Genomic DNA, 22,834 nt, shown 5'->3' with positions numbered 1-22,834 from the left:
AATGACGAGGATTTGGACCTGGTCTTGGAGAAGCAGTACATCCTTTGCGTCTGTCATGTATTGTCATATTATGTCTTGTTCCTGTTCTTTCTCTTCACTCCGTCTCCCTCTGCTGGTCGTATTAGGTTACCTTCTCTTTCTCTCCTCCCCCCAGCTGTTCCTCATATTCTCTAACTACCTCGTTCACCCTTTTCCCACCTGTTCCCCTTTTCCCTCTGATTAGGTCTCTATTTCTCTCTCTGTTCCTGCTTCTTTCTTTGTCAGATTCTCGTTTGAGTTTCTCATGCCAGAACCAAACTATCGTCTCGTTTGCTTCACCCTTGTCCCGTCCTGTCGGAATCTGCCTGTTCATCTGATGCTACGTGTGATCAGGTACCTCTGTCCTCTACGACCCGCGCCTACCGAGAGAGACCAGCAGTCTGTCGCCGCTAACCCAGCTATTCTCCTCTGCTGCTAAGAAGGGGACTCTAACCCAGCTATTCTCCTCTGCTGCTAAGAAGGGGACTCTACCCAGCTATTCTCCTCTGCTGCTAAGAAGGGGACTCTACCCAGCTATTCTCCTTTGCTGCTAAGAAGGGGACTCTAACCCAGCTATTCTCCTCTGCTGCTAAGAAGGGGACTCTAACCCAGCTATTCTCCTCTGCTGCTAAGAAGGGGACTCTTTTGTAAATATCAGAAGGACTTTTTGTTTCATTTGTCGCCCTCTCTGCGGGTTGTCTATTTTGCCATTATCTACATCTGAAGAGGATCTATGTCTTCCCTTTGTTTTTACATTAAAGGACTCTGTTTTTGTTAAACCGCTTTTGGGTCCTCACTCAAGTGCATAACAGAAGAATCTGACCAAGAATGGACCCAGCGACTTCGGATCCTTTCCACTCAGCAGTCGAGATCCAGGGAGCGATGCTAGGCAGACACGAGCAGGAATTGTCTGCTGCTCGACATGCCGTTGAGACCCTGGCCGCCCAAGTCTCCGACCTCACAAAACAGATTCACCATCTCCGCCTCGATCCACCGGCCACTTCCAGGGCTTCCGAATCTCCGGAGCCCAGAATCAATAACCCGCCGTGTTACTCTGGGGAGCCCACTGAATGCCGCTCGTTCCTCACCCAGTGTGATATTGTGTTTTCTCTCCAGCCCAACACTTACTCCAGGAGCACAGCTCGTATCGCCTACGTCATATCTCTCCTTACTGGACGGGCTCGTGAGTGGGGCACGGCAATCTGGGAGGCGAGGGCTGAGTGTACTAACCAGTATCAGGACTTTAAGGAGGAGATGATACGGGTTTTTGATCGTTCTGTTTTTGGGGAGGAAGCTTCCAGGGTCCTGTCTTCCCTATGTCAAGGTAATCGATCCATAACAGATTACTCTATTGAGTTTCGCACTCTTGCTGCCTCCAGTGACTGGAACGAGCCGGCTTTGCTCGCTCGTTTTCTGGAGGGTCTCCGCGCGGAGGTAAAGGATGAGATTCTCTCCTGGGAGGTTCCTTCCAGCGTGGATTCCTTGATTGAACTCGCTATTCGCATAGAGCGACGGGTTGATCTTCGTCGCCGAGCTCGTGGAAAGGAGCTTGCGTTCTCGGTTGCCCCCCTCTCCGCATCACTACCATCTTCCTCCGCCGGCTCGGGTGCTGAGCCTATGCAGCTGGGGGGTATCCGCATCTCGACTAAGGAGAGGGAACGGAGAATCACCAACCGCCTCTGTCTCTATTGCGGTTCCGCTGGTCATTTTGTCACTTCATGTCCAGTAAAAGCCAGAGCTCATCAGTAAGAGGAGGGCTACTGGTGAGCGCTACTACTCTGGTCTCTCCTTCAAGATCCTGCACTACCTTGTCGGCCCATCTACGCTGGACCGGTTCGTCAGCTTCCTGCAGTGCCTTGATAGACTCTGGGGCGGAGGGCTGTTTTATGGACGAGACCTGGGCTCGGGAACATGACATTCCTCTCAGACAGTTAAGGGAGCCCACGGCCTTGTTCGCTTTGGATGGTAGTTCTCTCCCCAGGATTCAGCGTGAAACTCTACCTTTAACCCTCACTGTCTCTGGTAATCATAGCGAAACCATTTCTTTTTTAATTTTTCGTTCACCTTTTACACCTGTTGTTTTGGGCCATCCCTGGCTAGTTTGTCATAATCCTTCTATTAATTGGTCTAGTAATTCTATCCTCTCCTGGAACGTCTCTTGTCATGTGAAATGTTTAATGTCTGCTATCCCTCCTGTTTCCTCTGTCTCTTCTTCACAGGAGGAGCCTGGTGATTTGACGGGGGTGCCGGAGGAATATCATGATCTGCGCACGGTGTTCAGTCGGTCCAGGGCCACCTCTCTTCCTCCGCACCGGTCGTATGATTGTAGTATTGATCTCCTTCCGGGAACCACTCCCCCCCGGGGTAGACTATACTCTCTGTCGGCTCCCGAACGTAAGGCTCTCGAGGATTATTTGTCTGTAGCTCTCGACGCCGGTACCATAGTCCCCTCCTCCTCTCCCGCCGGAGCGGGGGTTTTTTTTGTTAAGAAGAAGGACGGGTCCCTGCGCCCCTGCATAGATTATCGAGGGCTGAATGACATAACAGTTAAGAATCGTTATCCGCTCCCTCTTATGTCTTCAGCCTTCGAGATCCTGCAGGGAGCCAGGTTTTTCACTAAGTTGGACCTTCGTAACGCTTACCATCTCGTGCGCATCAGGGAGGGGGACGAGTGGAAAACGGCGTTTAACACTCCGTTAGGGCACTTTGAATACCGGGTTCTTCCTTTCGGCCTCGCAAACGCTCCAGCTGTCTTTCAGGCATTAGTAAATGACGTCCTGAGAGACATGCTGAACATCTTTGTTTTCGTTTACCTTGACGATATCCTGATTTTTTTCACCGTCACTCCAGATTCATGTTCAGCACGTTTGACGTGTCCTCCAGCGCCTTTTAGAGAATTGTCTTTATGTGAAGGCTGAGAAGTGCACTTTTCATGCCTCCTCCGTCACATTTCTCGGTTCTGTTATTTCCGCTGAAGGCATTAATTAAGATGGATCCCGCTAAGGTCCAAGCTGTCATTGATTGGCCCGTTCCTAAGTCACGCGTCGAGCTGCAGCGCTTTCTCGGCTTCGCGAATTTCTATCGTCGTTTCATCCGTAATTTCGGTCAGGTGGCAGCTCCTCTCACAGCCCTTACTTCTGTCAAGACGTGCTTTAAGTGGTCCGTTTCCGCCCAGGGAGCTTTTGATCTTCTCAAGAATCGTTTTACATCCGCACCTATCCTTGTTACACCTGACGTCTCTAGACAGTTCGTTGTCGAGGTTGACGCGTCAGAGGTGGGCGTGGGAGCCATTCTTTCTCAGCGCTCCCTCTCTGACGACAAGGTCCACCCTTGCACGTATTTTTCTCATCGCCTGTCGCCGTCAGAACGTAACTATGATGTGGGAAACCGCGAACTGCTCGCCATCCGCTTAGCCCTAGGCGAATGGCGACAGTGGTTGGAGGGGGCGACCGTTCCTTTTGTCGTTTGGACTGACCATAGGAACCTTGAGTACATCCGTTCTGCCAAATGACTTAATGCGCGTCAGGCTCGTTGGGCGCTGTTTTTCGCTCGTTTCGAGTTCGTAATTTCTTATCGTCCGGGCTCTAAGAACACCAAGCCTGATGCTTTATCTCGTCTCTTCAGTTCTTCAGTAGTCTCCACCGACCCCAAGGGGATTCTCCCTGAGGGGCGTGTTGTCGGGTTGACCGTCTGGGGAATTGAGAGGCAGGTAAAGCAAGCACTCACTCACACTCCGTCGCCGCGCACTTGTCCTAGGAACCTTCTTTTCGTTCCCGTTCCTACTCGTCTGGCCGTTCTTCAGTGGGCTCACTCTGCCAAGTTAGCCGGCCACCCCAGCGTTCGGGGTACGCTTGCTTCCATTCGCCAGCGTTTTTGGTGGCCCACTCGGGAGCGTGACACGCGTCGTTTCGTGGCTGCTTGTTCGGTCTGCGCGCAGACTAAGTCCGGTAACTCCCCTCCTGCCGGCCGTCTCAGACCGCTTCCCATTCCCTCTCGACCGTGGTCTCACATCGCCTTAGATTTTATCACCGGACTGCCTTCGTCAGCGGGGAAGACTGTTATTCTTACGGTTGTCGATAGGTTCTCTAAGGCGGCTCATTTTATTCCCCTCGCTAAGCTCCCTTCTGCTAAAGAAACGGCACAAATCATCATCGAGAATGTTTTCAGAATTCATGGCCTTCCGTCAGACGTCGTTTCGGACAGGGGTCTCAATTTTGGAGGGAGTTTTGCCGTTTGATTGGGGCTTCCGTCAGTCTCTCTTCCGGCTTTCACCCTCAGTCTAACGGTCAAGCAGAACGGGCCAATCAGACTATTGGTCGCATCTTACGCAGTCTTTCTTTTCGTAACCCTGCGTCTTGGTCAGAACAGCTCCCCTGGGCAGAATACGCCCACAACTCGCTTCCTTCGTCTGCGACCGGTCTATCTCCTTTTCAGAGTAGCCTCGGGTACCAGCCTCCGCTGTTCTCGTCTCAGCTCGCCGAGTCCTGCGTCCCCTCCGCTCAGGCTTTTGTCCAACGTTGTGAGCGCACCTGGAAGAGGGTCAGGTCTGCACTTTGCCGTTATAGGGCGCAGACTGTGAGAGCCGCTAATAAGCGTAGAACTAAGAGTCCTAGATATTGTCGCGGTCAGAGAGTATGGCTCTCCACTCAAAACCTTCCCCTTAAGACAGCTTCTCGCAAGTTGACCCCGCGGTTCATTGGTCCGTTCCGTATTTCTCAGATCATTAATCCTGTCGCAGTGCGACTTCTTCTCCCGCGATATCTTCGTCGCGTCCACCCGGTCTTCCATGTCTCCTGTGTTAAGCCCGTTCTTCGCGCCCGCTCGTCTTCCCCCCCATCCTTGTCGAGGCGCACCTATCTACAGGGTCCGTAAGATTTTGGACATGCGTCCTCGGGGCTGTGGTCATCAGTACCTAGTGGATTGGGAGGGGTACGGTCCTGAGGAAAGGAGTTGGGTTCCCTCTCGGGACGTGCTGGACCGTTCGCTGATCGATGATTTCCTCCGTTGCCGCCAGGTTTCCTCCTCGAGTGCGCCAGGAGGCGCTCGGTGAGTGGGGGGGTACTGTCATGTATTGTCATATTATGTCTTGTTCCTGTTCTTTCTCTTCACTCCGTCTCCCTCTGCTGGTCATATTAGGTTACCTTCTCTTTCTCTCCTCCCCCCAGCTGTTCCTCACCTTCTCTAAGTACCTCGTTCACCCTTTTCCCACCTGTTCCCTTTTTCCCTCTGATTAGGTCTCTATTTCTCTCTCTGTTCCTGCTTCTTTCTTTGTCAGATTCTCGTTTGAGTTTCTCATGCCAGAACCAAACTATCGTCTCGTTTGCTTCACCCTTGTCCCGTCCTGTCGGAATCTGCCTGTTCATCTGATGCTACGTGTGATCAGGTACCTCTGTCCTCTACGACCCGCGCCTACCCAGAGAGACCAGCAGTCTGTCGCCGCTAACCCAGCTATTCTCCTCTGCTGCTAAGAAGGGGACTCTAAACCAGCTATTCTCCTCTGCTGCTAAGAAGGGGACTCTAACCAGCTATTCTCCTCTGCTGCTAAGAAGGGGACTCTAACCCAGCTATTCTCCTCTGCTGCTAAGAAGGGGACTCTAACCAGCTATTCTCCTCTGCTGCTAAGAAGGGGACTCTAACCAGCTATTCTCCTCTGCTGCTAAGAAGGGGACTCTAACCCAGCTGTTCTCCTCTGCTGCTAAGAAGGGGACTCTAACCCAGCTATTCTCCTCTGCTGCTAAGAAGGGGACTCTAACCCAGCTATTCTCCTCTGCTGCTAAGAAGGGGACTCTAACCCAGCTATTCTCCTCTGCTGCTAAGAAGGGGACTCTTTTGTAAATATCAGAAGGACTTTTTGTTCCATTTGTCGCCCTCTCTGCAGGTTGTCTATTTTGCCATTATCTACATCTGAAGAGGATCTATGTCTTCCCTGTGTTTTTACATTAAAGGACTCTTTTTGTTAAACCGCTTTTGGGTCCTCACTCAAGTGCATAACAGCGTCGCTCATTAAAGACAAAATGTTTGTCCAGTTGGAGGTGCATAATCGCTGTTCTGATGTCTAGAAACTCTTTTCGGTCATAAGAGACAGTAGTAGCAACATTACGTACAAAATACGTTACAAACAATGCAGAAAAACACACAAAATAGAAAAGTTGGTTAAAATGGCAGCCATCCCCGCAGGCGCCATTATCATGATAGCAGACTGGTACAGATTGTTACAGTACCAGAGCACAGAAAGGGTGGTAATAGAGAGGACATGCTGCGTCTTGAGTTACTAACTGCACAGCTACATATTCTAATCTGGTCTGGTCTTGTCTGGTCTATGCTAATCAATGCATTGCGTTGCTATTCTCTACTATTTAATTTGATTAAATTCTCTTCTACAGAGCATCTGTTGTGGACTAACCAAAGACAGTGTGACCCTAAACTCTATCATCACAGAAGGAGGGCAGGAAATGATACAGGAAGTTATACACTAGTCTGGTTTTAGCCCAATGAGAAGTCAGGAAGTCCTCGCTTGCTGAACTCCACCAATGAGGACTGACCTTTAGTTTTTTTTCTGGAATTGAGCCAATGCCATACATCAACTGTATTGTTATGCTGTTACATACAGTGCCTTCAGAAAGTATTCATATCCCTTCACTTATTTCACCTTTTGTTGTGTTAAAGCCTGAATTCAAAATGTATATTTCTTCTCACCCATCTACACATAATACACCATATTGACAAAGTGAAAACGTGTTTTTAGAAATGTTTGCAAATGTATTGAAAATTAAATCCAGAAATATCTCATTTACATAAGTATTCACACTCCTGAGTCTCTACATGTTAGAATCACAGTTGGCAAGACTTACAGCTGTGAGTCTTTCTGGGTAAGTCTCTAAGAGCTTTGCACACCTGGATTGTATAATATTTGCTCATTATTCTTCAAAATGTTATTCAAACTCTGTCATATTGGTTGTTGATCATTGCTAGACAACCATTTTCAAGTCATGCCATTTTTCAAGCAGATTTAAGCCACTCAGGAACATTCACTGTCTTCTTGGTAAGCAACTCCAGTGTAGATTTGGCCTTGTGTTTTAGGTTATTGTCCTGCTGAAAGGTGAATTCATCTCCCAGTGTCTGGTGAATAGCAGACTGAACCAGGTTTTCCTCTAGGATTTTGCCTGTGCTTAATTCCATTCAGTTTCTTTTTATCCTGAAAAACTCCCCAGTACATAATGATTACAAGCATATCCATAACATGATGCAGCCCCCACCATGCTTGAAAATATGAAGAGTGGTACTCAGGGATGTTTTATGTTGGATTTGCCGCAAAACATAACACTTTGTAATTCAGGACAAAAGTTAATTGCTTTGTCACATTATTGCAGAATTACTTTAGTGCCAAAACAGGACGCAAGTTTTGGAATATTTTTTTTCTGTACAGGCTTTTTTCTTTTCACTCTGTCAATTAGTTTGGTATTGTAGAGTATCTACAATGTTGTTGATCCATCCTCAGTTTTATTGCATCACAGCCATTAAACTCTGTAACTGTTTTAAAGTCACTATTGGCTTCATGGTGAAATCTCTGAGCGGTTTCCTTCCTCTCCAGCAACTGAGTTAGGAAGGACACCTGTATCATTGTAGTGATTGGGTGTAATGATACACCATCCAAAAATGTAATGAATAACTTCACCATGCTCAAAGGGATATTCAATGCCTGCTTTTTATTTTATTTTTTACTCATCTACCAACACTCTTTGAGAGGCATTGGAAAACCTCCCTGGTCTTTGTGGTTGAATCTGTGTTTGAAATTCACTACTTGACTGAGGAACCTTACAGCCAATTGTTTGTGTGGTGTACAGAGATGAGTTAGACATTGAAAAATCATGTTAAACACAATTAAAAAAAAGTTAATTTTTTTTTTTACCTTTATTTATTATTATACACAGGGTGAATCCATACAACTTATTATGTGACTTTTTAATCCGATTTTAACTACTGAACTTATTTAGGCCATAACAGAAGCACTTAAGATTTCAATTTTGTATACATTTTTTTAAATGCTGAAAAATATTATTCCACTTTGACATTATGGGGTATTGTGTGTAGGCCAGTGAGAGAACAATCTCAATTGAATCCATCTGAAATTCAGACTGTAACAAATGTAACAAAATATGGAAAAGGTGTGTGAGTACTTTCTGATGGCACTGTAAATGATCTCTTACCTGTGCCTGAGGCTAGCAGGTAACACTGTCGCCCGCACCACATACATGTTACCCCTCATCTATGTCTGTCCCAATAAGATGAAAATACAGGTAACACTGTCGCCCGCACCACATACATGTTACCCCTCATCGATGTCTGTCCCAATAAGATGAAAATACACCCCAAAAAAATATACGTACAATGGGGTCCAAAATTATTGACACCCTTCATACAGTTGAGCAATAATTCAAATACTGACCTTTATTTTAAACTCCAAAAAAATGTGACATTTTATCTTATACTAATACAATTGCTCAGAGAGAGAGATTTTATTTAACAAGTAATACTTTTCTTCTCAAAAAGGTAAGGGTCAAAATGATTGACACCCCTAAAGATTTGTATAAAAAAAGTAGCCAATAGTTTAGTATTTGGTCCCATATTCTTAGAATGCAATGACTATGTCAAGCTTGTTGGATGCATTTTCAGTTAGTTTTGGTTGTGTTTCAGATAATTTTGTGGCCAATACTAATGGATGTTTAATAATGTATTGTGACATTACTGAGTCATTGTCACGATCGTCGTTGTAATCATACTCAGACCAAAGCGCAGCGTGAAATCGGTTCGACATCTTTTTATTTTAAGAGAACTGAACAAAAAACAATAAAGAATACACGACCAGTGAAGTTCATGCAGTGCTCACAGGCAACTACACAGAAACAAGATCCCACAAAACACAGTGGGGAAATGGCTGCCTAAATATGATCCCCAATCAGAGACAACTATAAACAGCTGCCTCTGATTTGGAACCATACCAGGCCAACATAGAAATAAATACACTAGATCACCCACCCTAGTCACACCGTGACCTAACCGAAATAGAGAATAAAAAGGCTCTCTATGGTCAGGGTGTGACAGTACCCCTCCCCCCAAAGGTGCGGACTCCGGCCGCAAAACCTGACTCTATAAGGGAGGGTCCGGGTGGGCGTCTAGCGTTGGTGGCGGCTCCGGTGCGGGGCGAAGTACCCACTCCGCTCGTGGATTCGCCAGCATCGGTGACGGCTCTGGTGAGGGACTTTGCCCTCGCCCAGACCACGGGTCCGGCCATGGAGCCAGGTAGAACGCCGTGCCCGGACTGGGCATCGGAGCAGAGGAGGGCCCCGGCCATGGGGCTGGGTTATACGCCGCACCCGGACTGGGCACCGGCGCCGAAGAAGGCTCCAGCCATGGAGCTGAGTTGATCGCCTGGACTGGGCACCGGCGCAGAGGAAGGCTCCTACCATGGAGCGGGACTGGAAGCCATGCCTGGACTGGGGAGGCGCACTGGAGGCCTGATGCGTGGGGCCGGCACAGTTGGCACCGGACTGGTGACACGCACTTCAGGGCGAGTACGGGGAGCAGGAACAGGACATACCTGACTAGGAAGGCGCACTTGAGGGAGAGTGCGAGGAGCAGGAACAGGACGTACCGGACTGGGAAGGCGCACTTGGGGGAGAGTGCGAGGAGGAGGCACAGGACGTACCGGACTGGGGACACGCACTTCAGGGAGAGTGCGAGGAGGAGGCACAGGACGTACTGGGCTGTGGAGGCGCACTGGAGACCTGGTGCGTAGAGCTGGCACAGATGGTGCCGGAACGATGACACACTTCGCCCGGCGATTGCGGGGAGCTGGCACAGAACGTACTGGGCCGTGGAGGCGCACTGGAGACCTGGTGCGTAGAACTGGCACAAATTGTACCGGAACGATGACACACTTCGCCCTGCGAGTGCGGGGAGCTGGCACAGATGGTGCCGGAACGATGACACACTCCGCACGGTGAGTGCGGGGAGCTGGCACAGGACTTACTGGGCTGTGGAGGCGCACTGGAGACCTGGTGCGTAGAACTGGCACAAATTGTACCGGAACGGTGACACACACTTCAGGGCGAGTGCGTGGAGGAGCCACAGGACGTATCGGACTGGGGAGGCGCACTGGAGGCCAGATGCGTGAAACTGGTGCAGATGACACCGGACTGGTGTCACGCTCCTCAGCATGCCCGCTCTGCAGCACTCTCATCGCCACCACCTCTATTCAGAATCTTCCGTCGTGTTCCTCCTTCGACTCCCTGACGGTCTCTGGCTCATTCCTCGGCTCCCGTGTGCCTCCCCTAAAAAAAATTGTTTGGGCTGTCTTTTGGGCTTTCTACCTGGCCGCGAATCCCGGCGTCGTCGCTGTCCTCCCTTCTCTCCTGCCGTCTGTTTCCACGACAGGCTTTCGTATCTTGCTTCTTACTTGAGACTTCCTCCCAAGTCCAGGATATTCTCTCCTCGATCTCCTCCCAAGTACAGGATGCCATCTCCTCCTGGGCACGCTGCTTGGTCCTGGTGTGGTGGGATCTTCTGTCACGATCGTCGTTGAAAATATACTCGGACCAACGTGCATTAGATCACCCACCCTAGTCACACCCCGACCTAACCAAAATAGAGACTGTCAGGGCGTGACAGTCTTAATGACACAGAAAGTTACAGAGGGTCAAAGATCATAATCCCCCATAAATGCTAACCTCCCATGTTATTGGTAATGGTGAGAGGTAAGCAAGTCTTGGGGATTTGATCTTTGACCCTCTGTAACTTTCTCACTTTCTCACGATTCATTCAGGATGATCTGTAATCATGGTAGCATCCACATTCATGTAGATGTCTTTAGAAACATTATATTCTTATTTACAATAAAAGTGACTCCAGAATGACATAATACATTATTTACCATTAATTTCTATTGCTTACAAAATCATCTGAAACACAACCAAAATGAACTGAAAAATGCAGTCACAAGCTTGATGTAGTCATTGCGTGCTAGGAATATGGGACCAAATGCAAAAAAATGTGACCACTTTATTTATAAGAATCTTTAAGAGTGTCAATAATTATGACCCTTACCTTTTTGAAAAAAAGTTGTATTATTTATTTTATACAGTTATTATTGCTCATCTTTATCAAGAGTGTCAATAATTTCAGACCCCACTGTATATTTAAAATGATGATCCAGGGAGAGGACAGGTGAGGACTGGACAGGATAGGAGGTCAGAGGACAGGACAGGAGAGGAGGTGAGAGGACAGGTGGGGACTGGACAGGATAGGAGGTCAGAGGACAGGACAGAAGAGGAGAGGAGAGGAGGGGACAGGAGCGGAGGGAGGGGAGGGGACAGGCCAGGCCAGGAGAGAAGGGGAGAGGACAGGATAGAAGGGTATAGGACAGGATAGGAGGGGAGTGTACAGGAGAAGAGGGGAGGAGGGGAGTGGAGAAGGAAGGCGAGGAGGGGAGGAGAGAGGACAGGACAGGAGAGGACATGAGAGGAGGGGAGGAGACAGGAGCGGAGGGGAAGGGGAGAGGACACTAGAGGAGGGGAGATGAGAGGGAAGAAGGGGAGAGGGGAGGAGAAGAGAGGAGGGGAGAGGAGATGGAAGGACGTCTCACCTATGATCCAGAGTATGAGCAGGTAGTCGATCATCTCCAGGGCAGGGCCCATGGTGTTCTTCTTGCCCTCGTTGTACACCAGAGAGTACAGGTTGATGAGCAGGAGGAAGGTGAAGTAGGAGGCACTGTGTATGATGAACTTGACGAAGGGCGTGTGGATGATATGGCCCACGCGGGAGCGCGGCACCACCAGGTAGCACAGGGAGAGCAGCGGCCACAGCACCGCCACGCTCAGTACCGTGGACATCTTCAGACACGTGTGTTTACGCCGGTAGCTGGCCGTCTCGCCGAACCAGACGGTGTTGAGGAACTGCTGGCAGTTGGACTGGGCCACAAACTGGAGGCGGTGGGGAGGTGGTGCCATGCAGGGACAGTGGGAGGCGCCACAGAACAATGATGTGGATGGATATGTAGGAGGCATCAGGGAAACAAAGAGAGAAGAAGTAAAGGGTTATTCAGAATGGTAATTCATTCCAGAATACGGTACATGCACATTGTCAACAGTGTGCTTGTTTATCACATGTCTTGCCTTGGATTTGTTTTCTGTGGAAAACTGTGCATGATCCCCTCTTTATGGTTTGTTCCCAGTCATAACAAACTGTACTAATGTTATCCTCTGTGATCACATACCACCACTGACATAAACAGGAATAGGAGGCATGTTTATCAAACACAGATTCAGTCAAGGCTATGAAGAGAAAGTGTTTAGGGCTCAGCTGCACAAGTTCTCTCTCTCCCTCTCTCTCTCTCTTTCTTTCTCTATCCCTCTTCCTTTCTCTCTTCCAGGTTCTGGTACCAGAGGAGCTCTTATTAGCATAATTTCTCAATGTGAGACAGAATGGTAGCAGCATGCTCGAGCCTCACTGTGATATAACATATAATCCAAACACAACCTGCCAGGCTGAGCAAGCACAGTTATAAATAAAAGAACAGCTTCAAACATCCACCCTCATAACAGTCTGTCTCTGCCTCTCTGTCTCTGCTCTGGTTTGAGCTGGTCCGGTCCTCGGTTGCATGTAGCCTGGAGAGACCATAGCTAAATCAGGGTCATATTTTCACCAGACAACTACAGGAAAAACAGATGTTGTGGACTTCACGTTTTATGTTTGATGAATAGTCATTCATAATTCACTATAATCACCCTCTTTACCTAGCAGTCTGCTATTGTCTGTGTAGGCTACAATACAAGAGTCCAAACAATTCACATGATGTATGTTCTGTATATATAGAAATATAAATGATGCCTGCTATAAATCCATTAAATGCTTTCAACTGTCAACCATTTCCACCTATTCGTCATTTTTTATTTGTTTAGCCTAGCGCTGTATGCTAATACATTTGAGGGAGTGGTCCCTCCCTCCCTCACCTCTTTCTGCTTCTATTTGATGGACACTTTGAGCCTCTTATGTCAAGTGTTATTGAAGCGTTGTGGTTGCAGGTTCACTTGGCACATCTAGAACTCTTTCTTTAGGGGGGTTTCTATAGGCCACTAAGTGCTAACGGTCATTATCTAAATAATATGTGTGAAATGCTTGATCGTGTATGTGATGTAAAAAGAGAGGTCAACTTTCTTCGGAACCTGAATATTGACTGGTTTTCATCAAGCTGTCCGCACAAGTGGAAGCTTCTCACTGTAACCAGTGCCTGTAATCTGGTCCAGGTTATTAATCAACCTACCATGGTGTTTACAAACACTACAGGAACAAGATCATCCACATAATATATCGATCACATTATTTTATTTTTTCTCTCCCAAATTTCATGGTAACCAATTGGTAGTTGCAGTCTTGTCTCGTCGCTGCAACTCCCGTACGAACTTGGGAGAGGATAAGGTCGAGAGCCATGCATCCTCCTAAACACGACCCAACCAAGCCGCACTGCTTCTTGACACAATGCCCATTTAACCCGGAAGCCAGCCGCACCACTGTGTACACTTGGCGAACGTGTCAGCGTGCATTGCACCCGGCCCACCACAGGAGTCGCTAAAGCGTGATGGAACAAGAACATCCCTGCCGGCCAAATCCTCCCCTAACCCACAATTGTGCACCGCCCCATGGGTCTCCCGGTCGCGGCCGGCTGTGACAGAGTCTGGACTCGAACCAGGATCTCTAGCGGCACAGCTAGCAACTGCGATGCAGTGCCTTAGACCACTGCACCACTCAGGAGGCCACGTCGATCACATTTTTACTAATACTGTAGAACTTTGTTCTAAAGCTGTATCTGTATCCTTTGGCTGTAGTGATCACAATACAGGAAATGCCAACAACGAACAGTGAGCCATCGTACTCATACATAAAAAAACGAATATTGAAAGAAAAGCATTGTAAATAAGAATTTTGTAAAGTTAGTGTGGGAGAGTTGGAAAAATTATTGTAATCGATCAATAATGACAAGCCTCCTGGCATTGACAATTTAGATGGAAAGCTACTGAGGATGGTAGCTGACTCTATAGCCACTCCTATCTGTCATATTTTTAATCTGAGCCTAGAGGAACGTCTTTGTCCTCAGGCCTGGAGGGAAGCCAAAGTAATTCCACTACCCAAAAGTGGGAAATCGGACTTTGCTGGTTCTAACAGCAGACCAATAAGCTTGGTGCCAGCTCTTAACACTGTTGGAAAAAAATGTGTTTGTTATTTATCTGTCAACAAAACGAACCACAGACTTTCAGCATACTTATAGAGAAGGGCAATCAACATGTACTGCACTGACACAAATGACTGATGATTGGTGTAATGAAATTGATAATAAGAAGATTGTGGGAGCTGTACTGTTAGATTTCAGTGCAGCCTTTGATATTATTGACCATAACCTGTTCTTGAAAAAATGTATGTGCCATATCGTGGATTCAGAGCTATCTATTTAATAGAACACAAAGGGTTTTCTTTAATGGAAGCTTCCCGAATGACAAACATGTAAAGTGTGGTGTACCGCAGGGCAGCTCTCTACGTCCTCTACTCTTTTCTATTTTTACCAAAGACCTGCCACTGGCATTAAACAAAGCATGTGTATCCATGTATGCTGATGATTCAACCATATACGCATCAACAACCACAGCTAATGAAGTCACTGAAACCCTTAAGAAAGAGTTGCAGTCTGTTTTGGAATGTGTGGCCAGTAATAAACTGGTCCTGAACATCTCTAAAACTAAGAGCATTGTATTTAGTACAAATCCTTCCCTAAATTCTAGACCTCAGCTGAATCTGGTAATGAATGATGTGCCTGTTGAACAAGCTGAGGAGAATAAATTACTTGGCGTTACCTTAGATTGTAAACTGTCATGGTCAAAACATATAGATTCAATGGTTGTAAAGATGGGGAGAGGTTTGCCCGTAATAAAGAGATGCTCTGCTTTTTGACACCTCACTCAAAAAAGCAAGTTCTGCCGTCTCTAGTAATGTCTAATCTTGATTATTGTCAAGTCGTGTGGTCCAGTGCTGCAAGGAAAGACCTAGTTAATCTGCAGCTGGCCCAGAACAGAGCGGCACGTCTTGCTCTTCTTTTTAAAAAGAGGGCTGATATAGTTGAGTAGAGAATGACTGCATCACTTCTTCTTTTTATAAGGAACATTAATGTGTTGAAAATCCCAATTTTTTGCATAGTCAACTTACACACAGCTCTGACACACACACTTACCCCACCAGACATGCCACTAGGGCTCTTTTCACAGTACCTAAATCCAGAACAAATTCAAGAAAGCGTACAGTATTATCTAGAGCCATTAACTCCGTCCCATCTCATATTGCTCAAATAAACAGTAAACCTGGTTTCAAAAACATATGAAAAACATACACCTCACGGTACAACACCTCTCCCATATTTGACCTAGATAGTTTGTGTGTATGTATTGATATGTAGGCTACGTGTGCCTACATATCTGTCATTGAGCTGCTGTTGTCTATTAATGTTCTGTACTATGTAATGTTTCATGTTTTGTATGGACCCCAAGAAGAATAGCTGCTGCTTTTGCAACAGTTCATGGGGATCCTAATAAAATACAAAATACCTAGGGTTGCAAAATTCCCATGTCTGGGAATCCTTCAAGGAAGGATTTCTGGAAAACTTTAGATAAATTACTGGCACATACTGGTACTTGATGGCCAGTGATTTTGAGTCTCACCTCTTTCTGGTTGTACTTGATAGCTAGTTTGAGTCGGCTGAGGTTCATGCGTTCCTCCATCAGGCCTCTCTTGTCCACTGTGTCCTCATTGGCCATGTGGTTGAGGATCACTTCCAGTTCTCTGGAGTTACGTGCCTGGGCCAGGAGATCCTTAGCAAACATCTTACACTGCTTAGCCAGCTCCTCATAGTCATTCCTGGAACCATGAAGAGGAGAGGAGAGGAGAGGAAAGTGAGAAGAGGAGAGGGAGAAGAGGAGGAAGAGGAGTGCAGAGGGGGAAGAGGAGAGGAGAAGGATAGGAGAGGGGAAAGAGGAAAGCGGGAAGAGGAGAGGGGAAGAGGAGAGAAGAGGAGAGGGAGAAGAGAGGGAAGAGGAGAGCAGAGGTGGAAGAGGGGAGAGGGGAGAGGAGAGGGGGAAGAGGAGAGGAGAAGGGCAAGAGGAGAGGGGAAAGAGGAAAGCGGGAAGAGGAGAGGGTAAGAGGAGAGAAGGAAGAGGAGGAGGAGAGGTGAGGAGAGGGAGGAGGGGATGAGGAGTGGGAAGGAGAAGGGAGGAGGAGATTAGAGAAGAGGAGGAAGACATAGCAGCTCTTTCAGTAGTTCCAACTAAACTACTGAAAGAGCTGCTTCCTGTGCTTGGCCCTCCTATGTTGAACATAATAAACGGCTCTCTATCCACCGGATGTGTACCAAACTCACTAAAGGTGGCAGTAATAAAGCCTCTCTTGAAAAAGACAAACCTTGACCCAGAAAATATAAAAAACTATCGGCCTATATCGAATCTCCCATTCCTCTCAAACATTTTTGAAAAAGCTGTTGCGTAGCAACTCACTGCCTTCCTGAAGACAAACAATACAAAACACTTCAGTCTGGTTTTAGACCCCATCATAGCACTGACACTGCACTTGTGAAGGTGGTAAATGACCTTTAAATGGCGTCAGACCGAGGCTCTGCATCTGTCCTCATGCTCCTAGACCTTAGTGCTGCTTTTGATACCATCGATTACCACATTCTTTTGGAGAGAATGGAAACCTAAATTGGCCTACATGGACAAGTTCTGGCCTGGTTTAGATCTTATCTGTTGGAAATATATCAGTTTGTCTCTGTGGATGGTTTATTTTCTGACAAATCAACTGTAAATTTCAGTGTTCCTCAAGGTTCCGTTTTAGGACCACTATTGTTTTCACTATATATTTTACCTCCTGGTGATGTCATTCGGAAACATAATGTTAACTGCTATGCAGATGACACACAGCTGTACATGAAACATGGTGAAGCCCCAAAATTGCCCTCGCTAGAAGCATGTGTTTCAGACATAAGGAAGTAGATGGCTGCAAATGTTCTACTTTTAAACTCGGACAAAACAGAGATGCTTGTTCTAGGTCCCAAGAAACAAAAAGATCTTCTGTTGAATCTGACAATTAATCTTGATGGTTGTACAGTCGTCTCAAATAAAACTGTGAAGGACCTCGGAGTTACTCTTGACCCTGATCTCTCTTTTGACGAACATATCAAGACTGTTTCAAGGACAGCTTTTTTCCATCTATGTAACGTTGCAAAAACCAGAAACTTTCTGTCCAAAATGATGCAGAGAAATGAATCCATGCTTTTGTCACTTCTAGGTTAGACTACTGCAATGCTCTACTTTTCGGCTACCTGGATAAAGCACTAAATAAACTCCAGTTAGCTGCTAGAATCTTGACTAGAAACAAAAGATTTGATCATATTACTCCAGTGCTAGCCTCCCTACACTGGCTTCCTGTTAAGGCAAGGACTGATTTCAAGGTTTTACTGCTAACCTACAAAGCATTAGATGGGCATGCTCCTACCTATCTTTCCGATTTGGTCCTGCCGTACATACCTACATGTACGCTACGGTCACAAGATGCAGGCCTCTTAACAGTCTCTAGAATTTCTAAGCAAACAGCTGGAGGCAGGGCTTTCTCCTATAGAGCTCTATTTCTCTGGAATGGTCTGCCTACCCATGTGAGAGCCGCAGACTCTGTCTCAACTTTGATGTCTTTATTGAAGACTCATCTCTTCAGTAGGTCCTTTGATTGAGTGTCTGGCCCAGGAGTGTGAAGGTGAACAGAAAGGCACTGGAGCAATGAACCGCCCTCGCTGTCTCTGCCTGCCCGGTTCCCCTCTCTCCACTGTGATTCTCTGCCTCTAACCCTATTACAGCGGCTGAGTCACTGGCTTACTGGTGTTCTTCCATGCCGTTCCTAGGAGGTGTGCGTCACTTGAGTGGGTTGAGTCACTGACGTGATCTTCCTGTCTGGGTTGGCGCCCCCCCCTTGGGTTGTGCCGTGGCGTAGATCTTTGTGGGCTATACTCGGCCTTGTCTCAGGATGTTAAATTGGTGGTTGAAGATATCCCTCAAGTGGTGTGGGGGTTGTGCTTGGCAAAGTGGGTGGGGTTATATCCTGCCTGTATGGCCCTGTCTGGGGGTATCGTCGGACGGGGCCACAGTGTCTCCCGACCCCTCTTGTCTCAGCCTCCAGTATTCATGCTGCAGTAGTTTATGTGTCGGGGGTCTAGGGTCAGTCTGTTATATCTGGAGTATTTCTCCTGTCTTATCCGGTGTCCTGTGTGAATTTAAGTATGCTCTCTCTAATTCTTTCTTTCTCTCTCTCTCTCTCGGGGGACCTGAGCGCTAGGAACAGGCCTCAGGACTACCTGGCCTGATGACACCGTGCTGTCCCCAGTCCACCTGGCCGTGCTGCTGCTCCAGTTTCAACTGTTCTGCTGCGGCTATGGAACCCTGACCTGTTCACCAGACGTGCCACCTGTCCCAGACCTGCTGTTTCCAACTCTCTAGAGACAGCAGGAGCGGTAGAGATACTCTGAATGATCGGCTATGAAAAGCCAACTGACATTCACTCCTGAGGTGCTGACCTGTTGCACCCTCGACAACCACTGTGATAATTATTATTTGACCCTGCTGGTCATCTATGAACATTTGAACATCTTGGCCATGTTCTGTTATAATCTCCACCCGGCACAGCCGGAAGAGGACCCGCCACCCTCATAGCCTGGTTCCTCTCTCTAGGTTCTGGCCATTCTAGGGAGTTTTTACTAGCCACCGTGCTTCTACACCTGCATTGCTTGATGTTTGGGTTTAAGGCTGGGTTTCTGTACAGCACTTTGATATATCAGCTGATGTAAGAAATAGATTTTATTTTATTTTATTTGACGATTATGAAGAGGAAGAAAAGACACACAGAATGAGTAAAACGGCTTAAAGCTGAAATCCGTAGCTGCGCATCTCCTATGTCCGTTTGGGATATTACAAAAACAAAGAAGTTACTGCAAACAACAAATACAGTTTTTTCCCTCTGACGTCATTGCAGGTGTGACTTTTTTTTAGCACAATACTGGATGCTCCTCTCCTCCGTTTCATTAACAAAACAAAAACAATAACACAGGTGCTCGTGTGAACAGTGGTGCTGGTTCCCCCTTTACGTATTCCAGCTTTAAGTAAAATCATTTCATTGAAGTTATTTAGCCAGGATTGTCCAATCAGTAACACCGGTCAGTCTTCTAGCTTCAATTCATTGAGAAACTAGTAGCTATGCAGCCATAAACCAGTCAAAGGACAGAAACACAGCAAGCCCTTATAGAAGGCTATAGAAGGCAGTGGTGGAAAAAGTACACAATTATCATACTCACCCAGTAATATACTACTTCAGTAAAAGTCTAAAGGTGTTTGGTTTTAAATATACTGAAGTATCAAAAGTAAATGTAATTTCTAAAATAAATCATTTCAAATTGCTTATCTTAAGCAAACGAAGACGGCACATATTTCTTTTTTATTTACTGGTAGCCAGGGACACACTCCAACATCATTTACAAAGTCAATGATGTCAAAAATATAAATAGTAGAGTCCAGATACCCCCCCAAACTACTTAAGTAGTACTTACTTTAAAGTATTTTGACTTAAGTACTTTACACCCCTGATGGAAGGAAGCAAATTGAGCAGGGTTCCCTAACTGTCAACCCCCCAATCTTCATTGTTGGACATAAAAGACTGTAAAAAACACCAGGAAATCTGTTCCAATGTATTCTCACACATAATAGAGAGACTTGCATGTGTTTGTATACAAATGTGAGGAAGGTTTGAAATCTAATATGATCTGTTTTGGCTTCTTGCGGCCCCCGACCATCCGATTAAGATATATATATATAATATTTAATATATAATATCTTAATCAGATATATATATATATATATATATATGTATTATTTTAAGTTGATGATCCCTGCCTTTGAGTGTCCTGCTAGAAGCTCTCACCTGAACTCACCTGATGTTTGTGTGTGTGTGTGTCTGTGGCGTACCTGAACTCCACCTCGACCAGGCTGAGCTCCCTGAGGTCTGCACTCAGCTCAAAGGCCCTGAGGATGGGGTCCTCCTCGGTCAGCATAATCAGAGATGGGCTGGCCAGACACCTGTAGATGTCCAGACGAAACCTGGGGAGTTGGTAGGGGAGCCAGAGAGGGAGGAGAGTGAGAGGAGGTTGAGGTAAGGAGGGAGAGAGTTGTGGGAGAAGGAGGTAGGAAGGGGATGAAGAAAAGGAGAAAGGAAGGAGAAAGGGAGAAAGAAAGCAAGAGGGAAGGAAGAGTAGGTGGAGGGAGGGAGGGAGAGAGAGAGAGAGAGAGAGAGAGAGAGAGAGAGAGAGAGAGAGAAAGAGAGAAGACAAGAGAGTCACAAAGCTGTTTCTAAAGGTTTACATCATTTGACTTATTGTTCCTTGTTCTGTACCTATTTAAAACTCCTTCTTGTTCCTTGTTCTGTATCTATTTAAAACGTATTCCCATCGCCATGCTGTTGTGATCTGTGTGCTGATTCACAGTGGGCTGTGTGGGAGGCCTCTGTCACACAGGTAGAATATAAACACTAAGCAGAACATAGCATTGATTCCTGCTAATACTTCTAAACAGAAACACAGAAATTGTCCTATTGCTTCAAAGATAAGAGTGCTAAGTTTTTCCTAATGTCTGTGAAAGACAAGACAAGTCATCCAGCTCTGGTCAGTGGAGTCAGTCATTGTGTCCAAAATGGAGGGTTGTGTAGGTTACTTTCTAAATGCAGTCCATTACAGTTACTAGTTACCTGTCCAAAAGTGTAATCAGTAACATAACTTTTGGATTACCCAAACTCAGTAATTTAATCTGATTACTTTCAGTTACTTCTAGATAATTTTCCCCTTAAGAGGCACAAAGTTGCATTTTTCATAATGAATCTTGTTCTAAAGGCAGCTCTGCAGAGTTTTAAACATAACCTTAACTCTAACATTAACCACCACACTGCCAACCCATAATGCCTTACCCTTCCTTAAATTAAGACCAAAAAGCAACATTTTGTTTTCATACATTTTTACAATATTTGCAATTTTAACTCTGCAGTTGGCCCATCTAGAGGAAACTTCTCAGTTCTGAATCAAGGACAAGACTCATCCCAATAAGTGTCAACCTGTTTAAAAGGCATTAGAAGAAGACAAAAATGCATATTACCAATTTGAACAACATCCATTGCAGGATACATCAATGTTAGAGTTTACATAGTTGGCCATAAATGGATGTTGCCTTTTACTTTAAGGTTTGGTTATGTAGGCTTCTTCTAACCCATTGCTTTCTACTACAGATAATAATACGATTAGGTTTTATTAAAATAAAAAAAACAATCTGTCAGATTTACAGTCATTCCAATTCATTTAATCTTCAAAAGTAGGTCATGGAAATATGGAAATATAGATAAGCCAAATGGTTTAACCTGAGCTTAACCCTAAAAGTAAGAACTAATTATCCTACCTTGTTGTTTATGATTTTGTTGTCCTGGAGGAGTGATTGGGCTCATTGATTTGAGGTGAAAAATAAATGCTGCTCTTTGAATACAGTGCCTTGAATACAGAGATTTTTGCATTTGAAAGATATATGCCATATGCTGCATTTGCTATAGAGACCTACCGTTTACATTTTTGTTGGTGACACTTTGATATCTTGATCATTTGCAGCAGTCTAAGCAGTTTGCAGCAGTCAAAAGTCTGCGAGTTTGAGCATGTGTCTGTTAGGCCTATGGCATTTTTTAAAAATCAGCACTTGATTGAGGAATAAAAGCTCCACTCGTGGTCTTCTTAAATTAAACGAGTTTTTGACAGTATTGAGCACAAGTTTAGAAGGGAGTAACTTTTATTCCATAGGCTGGGATCCGCACTATGCGGCTGTTGCAAGAGCGCATTATATTCTGGCTGTCCAAAGGGGCACATTCATTACGCCGATTCTGTTGCAAAACATTTCTTAAACGTAAGTGAACGGAATGAAAAGGGGTGACCTGAATTTGTCCAAAATAAACTCAAATTTTGATCTGTTTTCTTCTGTTTGGTTCTTCAACAGTAAACGGTTTCCTTAATGGATACACCCCCGGTCGCAAAAACAACGATTGATAGGCATCTAAAACTTCTTCAATTCAACTAATATTGCGTGAAAATACACATACACTGAGTGTACAAAACATTAAGAACACCTGGTCTTTCCATGACATTGAGTGACCAGGTGAATCCAGGTGAAAGCCATGATCCCTTATTGATATCACTTAAATCCACTTTAATCCGTGTAGGTGAAGGGGATGAGACAGTTTAAAGCATTTTTAAGCCTTGAGACAATGGAGACATGGATTGTGTTTGTGTGCCATTCAGAGGGTGAATCGGCAAGACAAAATACTGTATTTAAGTGCCTTTGAACAGGGTATGGTAGTAGATCCCAGGAGCAACGGTTTGAGTGCATCAAGAACTGCAATGCTGCTGGGTTTTTCACCCTCAACAGGTGTATATCAAGAATGGTCCACCACCCAAAGGACATCCAGTCAATTTTAAACAACTGTGGGAAGCATTGGAGTCAACATGGGCCAGCATCCCAGTGGATTGCTTTTGACTCCTTATAGAGTTCATGCCCCGATGAATTGAGACTGTTCTGAGGGCAAAAGGGGTAGAAACTCAATATTTGGAAGGTGTTACTCATGTTTTGTACAATCTGTGTACATCTGTGAACAGCCATCCACATTC

At 45.9% G+C, this 22,834-nt stretch overlaps 1 protein-coding gene across 1 annotated transcript in view; it reads right to left on the bottom strand.

The window, feature by feature from the left end:
• The window catches only part of trpc1 (transient receptor potential cation channel, subfamily C, member 1), a 59,353-nt gene that overhangs the window by 26,535 nt on the left and 9,984 nt on the right, over positions 1-22,834 (bottom strand). Inside the window, exons 5-7 of the mRNA XM_029626562.2 lie at positions 20,112-20,243; positions 15,777-15,972; positions 11,660-11,996 (exon numbers count right to left, since the gene is read on the bottom strand). Coding sequence (XP_029482422.2) covers positions 11,660-11,996; positions 15,777-15,972; positions 20,112-20,243 — 665 coding nt within the window. The remainder of the gene's footprint in view (positions 1-11,659; positions 11,997-15,776; positions 15,973-20,111; positions 20,244-22,834) is intronic.

The sequence above is a fragment of the Oncorhynchus nerka genome, linkage group LG22 (genome assembly GCF_034236695.1).
Source record: "Oncorhynchus nerka isolate Pitt River linkage group LG22, Oner_Uvic_2.0, whole genome shotgun sequence".
Classification (NCBI taxonomy): Eukaryota; Metazoa; Chordata; class Actinopteri; order Salmoniformes; family Salmonidae; genus Oncorhynchus; species Oncorhynchus nerka.
This window is presented reverse-complemented; position numbering and strand designations above follow the sequence as displayed.